Source organism: Sinocyclocheilus rhinocerous, unplaced genomic scaffold (genome assembly GCF_001515625.1).
Source record: "Sinocyclocheilus rhinocerous isolate Xijiao unplaced genomic scaffold, SAMN03320098_v1.1 scaffold2308, whole genome shotgun sequence".
In the NCBI taxonomy this organism is placed as follows: domain Eukaryota; kingdom Metazoa; phylum Chordata; class Actinopteri; order Cypriniformes; family Cyprinidae; genus Sinocyclocheilus; species Sinocyclocheilus rhinocerous.
In genome coordinates this window covers 45867-56788 of record NW_015642813.1, presented here as the reverse complement: position 1 = coordinate 56788, position 10922 = coordinate 45867, and the positions used below count along the sequence as shown (strand labels likewise).

At 30.7% G+C, this 10922-nt stretch overlaps 1 protein-coding gene across 1 annotated transcript in view; it reads right to left on the bottom strand.

Moving 5' to 3' along the window:
• spg11 (SPG11 vesicle trafficking associated, spatacsin) overlaps window positions 1–10922 on the bottom strand; it is a gene marked incomplete at its 5' end in the record, with an annotated part of 61897 nt that overhangs the window by 13520 nt on the left and 37455 nt on the right. Inside the window, 5 exon segments of the mRNA XM_016573675.1 lie at window positions 1124–1273; window positions 2646–2860; window positions 7007–7163; window positions 7166–7192; window positions 9735–9935. Of these exon segments, the coding sequence (XP_016429161.1) occupies window positions 1124–1273; window positions 2646–2860; window positions 7007–7163; window positions 7166–7192; window positions 9735–9935 (750 nt within the window).

The following is a 10922-nucleotide window of genomic DNA, read 5'->3' as shown; positions in this document are numbered from 1 at the left end:
AAAAAATCAAACACAATAATTATCATAGTAATATTTCACTGTAAAATAACTTAAGAAAATGTTATTATTATTATTAGTATTACTAATTGTTACTAAAATAATTATTATTACCATAACAAATAATAATAATAATAATATTACCAAAGCATCAAACAAAATAATTGCTACTGCTAAGATTGCACTGTAAAAAATAAACATCTAACACTTAAGAAAATAATAATAATAATAATAACTATTACCAAAAAATCTAACAAAAAATTACCAATGTAAGATTTCAATGTAAAATAAACATCTAACACTTCAGAAAATAATAATAATAATAATATTTTTATTACCAAAAAAAAAAAATTATTACAAATGTAAGATTTCAATGTAAAATAAATAAAATAATATAATAATAATAGTATTAATATAAATAATAATGATAATAAAATAACTAAATTTACTACAATTATTGCTATAATAATTAGTATATAATCTAATATTTAGTATATTTAGTTATTACTAGAGAAATATCAAACCATTTTTTTTTTCATCGTGAAAGAAAAAGATCTAATATTTAAGAAACATGAAAAAATAATGATGATGATAATAAAAATTATAATAACACATTTAATATATTTAAAAAGAAAACAATAATAATAATAATGTTCACTCTATAAACGTAATGTTAACACTTTTTAAAAAGTCAATTTCTAATTAAATTAAACAGTTTTTAATAACATATTTCAGTACTGAATAAAATCTGATTAATAGTTTGAAACGATCGTGAGACAAATGTGAAACGATCATGTTTTTGTTTTGATAGCCATTTTGCAATATCACAATTTATTGTGCAGCCCTACATAAATATGTAAATTATGACATGATTTTAGTCAGAATAATTTCATATTTCACACAAACACAGGACAAAATAATGCAAATGATGCATACGATTGACATTTTATCTGTGTATTTGACTATTGTTGCATTGTCACAGAGAATTATGGTAAATGTAGTGTGGTTGCACAGCCTCACATCACAGGTGAAGCAAGCATCATGACAAACATGGCCCTGACTGGTGACTGTTAATAATGCTTTAGCAAGGTTTTGAGGTGAAAGGAGACAGAACAGAAAGCCTGACCTCAGCCTGAGTCAGGAAGAACTGAGAGGCCGCCTCGGGCTGGACGCGATCCGTCTTGAGCTGCTCGTGGCATCTCCTCCAGAAGGCCAGCCGCGTCTCCTGCCTCTCCCACTGACGCTTCTGCTGATGAGCGCACAGATCTCGCAGCAGCTGCCGGGAAAAAGAGGACAGAAGCTCCTCGCTTAGCACTTCTGCAGCAGCTTATGGTGTTCCCTAAAGGCCAACTTGTATTTCTGGAGGTCATTTGTGACTCTGTCTGTGAGAACCCAGCTAAAGTCATTTTTTTGTGATTTACTGTTTTCTACATAAAATCAACATGAAAATAGCCTTTATATCTTTAATATTGACTGAGTAAGGCCATGTCAAAGATTGAAATCATAGTGAAATTAATAGTTGAAATCAAACTGATGCTTGTTATCCCAATAATTAGATTTTGAGACTTTAGCCTGGATTTCACAGAGTCACATTTCATAAATTTCACATTTCATAAATTTAGGGATTCACAATTTCACCACAAACCTGTGATTATATATCAATTTGATGACAAAATAAATAAATAAATAAAATGTTATTATATTACTACTACTAAAAAACAAACAAAATGTTACCATTTTAATATTTCACTGTAAAACAAAAATAATTTAATAATAATAATAAAAAAAAGTCTTACTCCTATTCGTCTTCTTATTAAAATAAAACAAAGTAATATTGCCATTGCAATAATTTGCTGTAAAACAAAAATCTAATATTTAAGAAAAAATAAATTATTATTCATAATTATTATTATTAAACATAATTTTATTATTGTAATATTTCACGGTGAAATACAATTTAATACTTAATAACATTATTATTGCAATACTTCAATGTGAAAAAAACAAAATAGGAAAATAATAAAAAATTATGATTCTTCTCATTATTACAAATAAAATCAAAGTAATGCAATTAAATTTAAAAATAAATTATGCATAGAAAAAAAATAATTGTAACATTTCACTATAAAAAAATCAAACATCTAAGAAAAACAATAGGAAGAATAATTTTATAGTGCAACTGTAAAATTACTATATCTAAATTATTTATGTCTCAATTATTTTCAAACGTGAAACCATTGAGCTTTTATTTTGGCAGAAAGCCACAGGGCATCAAACATATATTTAATAATTGTGATATCAGCCCTAGATACATAATTCTGTAAATTATGACATGATCATTAAATGATTTTAGTCACAATAAAATTATCACGTTGGCCAATTTCATATTTCACAGGAAGCTTTTTTTTAGTGCAGATGCAAACTGATTGATGTTTTATTTGTGTATTTTATTCGTTCCTGCACAGATTTATGGGAAAAATAGTTTGGTTGCACAATCCTATACTACCTCACATAAGAGCTAAAGGAAGTATTTTATGACAAGATTTATTGCTATTCCTCATCAGGAGTAGATACAATGTGCATATCATGAATTACTTCATTATTATTTAATTATCCAATTTGATCCCAGATTTGCTCTAAAGCGTCACCTCCTTTATGATCAGGCAGTCGATGGGCAGCTCGGCCAGCTGCGCGACGGTCCTGGCCTGCGTGAAGAGGCCGAGGTCCTGCAGCTGCTGCATGATGGTCCTGCACTCGTCCTGCAGGCCGGCGCTGGAGTACTGGTCCAGCAGATGCGCAGACAGCGGCACAGGAGTGTCCGACAGCACCTGACTCAGCTGACTCAGCTTCCTGAAGTCAGGCCCTGCACACACATCACACTAGCGCTCAAAAGCCTGGAACAATCACTGTGCTTTAATGCTTTTGAAACAAGTCTCTTCTGCTCACCGAGGATGCATTTATAGACGGTTTCAACGGCAACAACAGCATTTATACAGTAAAAACAGTAATACTGTGAAATTTTATTATTATTAAATTTTTTTAATACATTCTCTTTTCATTTTAATGTTATATTTTTGGTTTTCATTTTTTTTTTTACATTTTCTGTTTTCATTTTAATTTAATATTTTGCATTTATACAGTAAAAACAGTAATACTGTGAAATTTTATTAAAATATAATTTTTAAAATACATTCTCTTTCCATTTTAAATGTTATATTTTCTGTTTTCATTTTTTTTTTTTTACATTTTCTGTTTTCATTTTCATTTTATATTTTGCAATGTTATATTTTCGGTTTCCTTTTTTTTTTTTTTTACATTTTCTGTTTTCATTTTAATTTTATATTTTGCATTTATACAGTAAAAACAGTAATACTGTGAAATTTTATTAAAATAGAATTTTAAAAATATTCTTTTTTCATTTTAATTTTATTTTTGTATTTCCTGTTTTCCGTTTATTTCTTAGGTTTCAGTAACTTTGTTGTATATGGTCCGTGTACTTTTGCGTCCATTCGTTTTTAGTTTTTTAACCCAGAAATGAAATGCGGTTTCTCCTTTAATGTTTCAAACACTGATGAATAGAATAAGCAGACACAAACTCATTTTCATTATTCAAAATTCGTATTTCATTAAAAATCGTAAAAATGATACAAAGCTTGTTTTTAATGTATACAAATGCTACATTTAATTTCTACCTTTTTAAGCGTCTCGATACAAACGCTAGCTGACGTGACGTGGCTACCATAACTGCTTTATGAAAACCTTATATTTTTATGATCTTAATAATTTTTCACGCCTAAAAACATGTAGCCAATGAAATACGCATTTCTTTGCAAATAACTGTATCCTGGGCAAGTTCTACGGGAGGGAACGAAACGAAAGCAAGAGACTTTGGTTAAAGCTAGAAATAGGAAACTGGCGAAACATTTTCCAAACGCTCCTGTGTGTATTTGTGTTTGAACCCTGGAGGTTTCTATTTTCAATGTGTTTTGTAGCACTGATCAATAGCCATCACTGACATGTAATGTTGATTTCCTGAGTGGCCAAGCTTTTAAGCTAGAATCAACTCCAAGCCACAGCTTTGTTCAGTGCTGCACGCTCAAGAGTCTCTCATTTTATACATGATGTAAATTAGAGATTCATTGTGCAGAGCAGAGCCTCATTGGATAACGGATATTTGTGAGATCGCGATAAACTGAAATGAATGACAGCTTTATAATTATTAGCTGTGCGCGCTCTCTTGGCTAAATCCATTCAGAATGTTAATACATTTTGTTTTTCATGATGCTATTGGACCTATTGGAAGGTTTGCTAAACCTTCTGTAACTTAATAGTCTGTATAAAATACAGCATGTGGAGCCATGCCTCATTTTATTCGTTTTTGTTAATAAACGTTATGTACGCTAGTTTGTCATTATAGCTTACGGTTTTATTGTTGTTGTGCTTTTGAATTAAGAATAACAATGAATCCATCTTTTGTTTTAGTCTTAAAAAGTGAAAGGTGTATAGATATAAGCAAAACAGACAATTATCTTTTCTTGTAAAACGGGACAACAAGATCGCGAATTCGAAAGCGAACGTAAAAGCGTCTAAAGTCCGGCTTATAACACAGCAAAAGAGGAATTCCCATTCACAAAATTTAAATCACAAATAATACTGATGTATAAGGCTAGAGCACCCTCCGTGATTTGATTCAGAAACCAGGCCTGCCTGTATCTGGAGATTATAACTTTATATATTTCTATATTAGCCTATATATATGTACCCCGTATATTAAACCGTGTGTAGTGCTCGAACACAGTGTGTAGCCTACTGTACGTGCATCGAGCGACCATGCTCTCCGATAACGTACCCAGATAGCACACAAAATTACAAAATTATCCCAATATATAATTTCATGATGATAGATTTCCCAGGATTCATGCAGTCTATTTTAAAAATCATATTTGTATTAAGTCTCTGCATTGTTCCAAAGACGGCTCTAGTTCTCAACTGAACGTGAGGGAGAAGCATTGCTAAATTTGGCCAAAGAAAATTTGTTAAAATCGAAATTTTTCTATATTGCCTGTATCTGGAGATTATAACTTTATATATTTCTATATTAGCCTATATATATGTACCCCGTATATTAAACCGTGTGTAGTGCTCGAACACAGTGTGTAGCCTACTGTACGTGCATCGAGCGACCATGCTCTCCGATAACGTACCCAGATAGCACACAAAATTACAAAATTATCCCAATATATAATTTCATGATGATAGATTTCCCAGGATTCATGCAGTCTATTTTAAAAATCATATTTGTATTAAGTCTCTGCATTGTTCCAAAGACGGCTCTAGTTCTCAACTGAACGTGCATTTTTCAAATGTTTATTAAAAGTGCAAAAACACTGTGCATTAACAAAAATCTGAAAAGAAGTCAATATTTAACTTTTTCGGGCAGCATTTTGTGTACGGTTCTACTTTCAGTTTTGGTTTTCAGCATAGCATTTAAAAAAAACAATAACCGTTCTTTTTTCATTTTTTTCCGTCATGGTTAAAAAACGAAAAACGAATGGACGCAAAAGTACACGGACCGTATATTTTTGTCCTTTTTATTAGATTGTTTTAATTTTTTTTTACTTTTAGATTTTATGTTTTTATTTTAATTTTTTATATTTTCTGTTTTCATTTTATTTTTACATTTTCTGTTTTTATGTAAATTTTGATATTTTTTGTTTTCATTTTTAGACATTTTCTGTTTTCATTTTATTTGTTATATTTTTGGTTTTCATTTTCATTTTATTTTTGTATTTTTTGTTTGCCTTTTAAAGTTTTGTTGTATGTTTTTGACATTATATTAAATTTTTCCTTTAAATGTGTCTATATAGTAGGGTTTAACGGTACATGTATTCGTACCAAAAATTTCTTTTTTATGTTTTGATATGAATATATTTCAACAACAAATAGAAATTGTATAATTCAGAAGTTTGTTTAAAAACTGCATTATGTGCAATGTTTGCCTACAATTTTTCTTTAAGTTGAGGGTTGACTATTATAATTAAAAAATAAATAGTAATTAAATTTACGTTTAGGCTCTGTTGTTAATTGTAATCTTATAGTAATGTAAAAGGGCTCACTATAGTTCAGTTTAGAGCAGAAGCCGAGGTAGATTTTTATTCCTAAGAAAATGTTAGCTATAATTTAATTTATTTAAAGAAAGAGCAACTTTTTCAATTGAAGCACCATTTAATAATAAAAAAAAAATTCTCCCTGCTGTACCGAAATCATACCGAACCATGACGTCAAAACCGAGGTACGTACCGAACCGTCATGTTTGTGTACCGTTACACCCCTACTATAAAGTTTGTATATGTTTTATTTATTTTTATTCATTTATTTATTTTATTTTAATTGTTTTAGTACCTCAGCTTAAACTGAATAAAAATTAGAAAGTTGCCTTGGCAAAATTTTTTTATGTTTTATTTCAGTTAATGTTCATTTTTTATGGTTTTACTTTTAGTTCTACTTAACGACAATAACCCTAATTCATAGAATATAGCACTTTCCCATTATAAAAAAAACTTTTATATTTTCATACTACTACATAAACTATTGTTCAACAGTTTGGGGTCGGTTAGAAGTTTTTATTGATAATAATCAGAAATGTTTCTTGAGCATCAAATCAGCATATTAGAATGATTTCTGAAGGATCATGTGACACTGAAGACCGGAGTAATGATGCTGAAAATACAGCTTTGATCACAGAAATAAATTATATTTTAACATATATTCACCAAAAAAAAAGTCATTTTAAATTGTAATAATATTTCACTATTTTTACTGTAATAAATACAGTAAAAATTATTTGAGTAATTTTTACTCAAATAAACACAGCCTTGGTGAACAGAAGAGACTTGTTTCAAAAACATTTAAAAATCCTAATTATTCCAAACTTTTTTTCCCCAGTGCTAAATGTGGACTCTTGTAAACGTGGTTTAGAGCAAAAATCGATGCCGAATCGGAGTCTGACCGTTGGATTTGAGCAGTCGCTCCATGTCCACCAGCAGCTGAAGCAGCCGGCGCAGCTCGTACTGAGTCCTGCTCTGCTTGAGGAGCGTCAGCAGCAGAGCCGAAGCCTGAGACTCGACCCACTGGACCGGCAGCACGTCTGAACTCAACACCACACTGCTGCCAGCATGTAAATCAGCGGAGACTCCTGCAAGAAATACAGAGACATGCATGAAATAATATTTTACACACTTCCGTTTTTTTAAAGAAATTAATACTTTTATTCAGCAAGGATGCATACAATTTATCAAAAGTGACAGTAAAGACATTTATAATGTTACAAAATATTTCTATTTCAAATAAATGCTGTTCTTTTGAACTTTATGTTCATCAAAGAATCCAGAAAAATAAAATGTATCACAGTTTCCACAAAAATATTCAGCAGCAAAACTGTTTTCAGTCTATGAGGAAAGACATTACACCACAATAAACATGAAACAACATCAGTGTTATTATTGTTAAACTAAAATTATTAAAATCATTTTCATTCATTGAAAAAAGCTGAAATATATATATATGAATATTAGAAATCATTAAACTTACATGAAAATTGAAAATGAAACTGCAATAAAATAGTTTGCTGAAGTACTAAAATTAATAAAAGTTAAATAGAAATATTTAGAAAAATATGTTTAATGAACTTTTAATAAAAGTTCAAAATATCAATAAATATTAATAATACTTAAATAACACTGAACAACATACATATGAAAAACACCTGCAAAGTCAGTTATCTTAAAAACTTAAATGAAAATTTAATTTAAAAAATGTACGCTGAAGTATTAAACTTCCTACAACTAAAGTCAAAAATAAAATAAATATAAAATGTATAAATATAAATTAAAGCCAAATAGAAAAAAAAATTAATAAAAATTACAAAAACACATTACACTACTAAAACGAAATATATAAATTATATATTATATATAATACTAAAATAACACTGAAATACATATTTATGTAAAAAAGTAACATGGACACATGCAAAAAAAGAAAAAAAAGGAGAAAAAAAGAAAAGTCAATTACCTTAAAAATTGAACTGAAATAAAATTGTTTAAGTTGATGTACTAAAACTTCTAATACTAAAAAAAAAAATTATAAAACTAAAATAAAGCTAAATAGAATATATTACAAAACGTACACAAAGCACATAAAATCACTAAAATGTAAACTAAATAAAAATAAAAACTGTAATTAAAAATAAATTAATAAATACTATAGGGCTGGACGATATGGCCAAAATTGATATCACGATATATTTCTTAATTTCGGTCGATACGATATAATTCCGATATCGATATGAACACTATTTATCTGAAATAGAAATCTTTTGTAACATTATAAATGCCTTTATCATCACTTTTGATCAATTTTAAGCATCCTTGCTAAATAAAAGTATTAATTTCTATAATTTCTTTCCCAAAAAAATAATAAAAATTATACTGAATGGAATAGTGTATAATGTTACAAAAGCTTTTTATTTCAGATAAATGCTGATCTTTGGATCTTTCTATTCATCAAAGAATCCTGAAAAAAAAATGTACTCAACTGTTTTAAATATTGATAATCAGCAAATCAGCATATTAGAATGATTTCTGAAGGATCATGTGACACTGAAGACTGGAGTAATGATGCTGAAAATTTACCTATGTATGATCACAGGAATAAATTACATTTTAAAATCTATTCAAATAGAAAGCAATTTTAAATAGTAAAAATATTTCAACATTTTACTGTTTTTGCTGTACTTTGGATCAAATAAATGCAGCCTTGGTGAGCAGAAGAGAATTCTTTAAAAAAAAACACACAAAAAAAACACATTAAAAATCTTACTGTTAAAAAACTTTAGACTGGTAGTGTCGGCTGATTATTCTTATAGATTGAAACAAATGTGCTTCAGCCAGAAAAAAGGGTATGAAAAGTGCTCCGAGTCGCTGCAGAAAACAAAAAAATTGAACAACAAAAACTGGAAATGTTGCTGGAGACGGGCTTATTTAAAATGAAAACTCATGCTCTGCTAGCAGGAGGCGCTTTTAGAGTGATAAAACTAGCGGTTTCTCCAGTAACGGCTGTAATCAAAGCAGCTCCGCTCATGAACGCTTCTTTATCAGATCAAATGAAAATGCCATCGAAACTTTTCTGAAGACAGTCGGTTCCCTTCACAGATACATTTATATAAAACACCCGCGACATTTTTTGATTTTGAAACGTGCAGTGCTCATGTTTATTCAACGAAGTCAAACGGCACAAATAAATCAATGTATGGGAAACTGGTAATGTATATGGAAATATCGGAAATGTGTTTAAAAATCATATCACCGTTATTGAAAAAAATTATATCGCGATACATATTGATATTGAATTATTGTCCAGCCCTAAAATACTATAATATTATATAAATAATGCTAAAACAACACTGAACAATATATTTTGTGAAAGTAACATGGACACCTGCAAAAAATAATATAATAATATTTTTTTATTAAATAAAATCTAAAATATATAATGTAGAATATATTTTACATAATAAAATATAATAATATATTGTCGCCAATAAAGTGTGTGGATGATGGAAAAATATCATGCACGCTAAAATTGTTGTGTATGCCAAAGAAACTCAAGTTACGTCTTTAAACTGATCCGAGTTCTGCTCTGCATTTCAGTAGATTTCAGATCAGAGAGCCTCTTACCCTCTGAAACAGCTGGAATCCACGAATCAGAGGCCTGATCTTGCTCCTGCACAGCAGCGTCTTCCACAAGACGGAGAGATCGTGGAGGTTCCACACGTGATGGGCGGGGCTCTCCTGGATGTGGGCGGTGGCTTCCTGAGTGACATCATCACCGACAGATGCCAGGATCCACACGCAGAGACACTGCAGCAGCTCGGCGGCCTGTCAATCAAACCACACACACACACTTGCATTTGTGGTTTACGGGGACTCTCCATAGGCATAATGGTTTTTATACTGTACAAACTGTATTTCTATTGCCCTACACCAACCCTACACCTAAACCTACCCCTTACAGGAAACTACTGGCAATTTTTGAATTTCATAAAACACCGTTTTGTATGTTTTCTAAGCCTTTTGTTTTATGGGGACACAGGAAGTGTGTCATGTCATTATACACATTTGTGTCCTCAAACCACACACAGACATACACTCACTCACTCACTCACTCACACACTCACTCACTCACAGACACACTCACTCACTCACTCACACACTCACACACTCACTCACAGACACACTCACTCACTCACACACTCTCACACACACACACAGACACACACACACACACACACACACAGACACAGACACTCTAGGTTAACCTTACAGTAGTGCTCAATACTGATTACTGTCACTTTCGAAATCTTTCATCGCTTGAATTAAGATTATAATAATTTAATTTTAAAGCACAGTCACAAAATCAGACTTACTTTGAGATCATTCTGAGGTTAAATACAGATTTAAAACCAAAACAAGATATAGTTTAATAGCTATGATACTGTTTTTTTAAATCAAATCTTGCATAGTTATGACAGGAAACACTGGCATCTAAAAATGCCTTGGGGAAACACAGTTAATCTTAAAAAAGAAAGCATATACATAAACCCAAATAAGAAATAAAACAGCTATTGAATAAGCAAGTGTCCTATTCTGTGTCCTAAACTCCTGAAACACTGGTGTCTCATATTTTAGAGCAGTCACCGCAATTTATGAAATTAATTAATTAAATCTGTATGTGTGTGAGAGAGAGAGAGAGAGAGTGTGTGTGTGTGTGTGTGAGTGAGTGTGTGTGTGTGTGAGTGTGTGTGTGTGAGAGAGTGTGAGTGTGTGTGTGAGAGAGTGTGAGTGTGTGTGAGAGAGAGAGTGCGT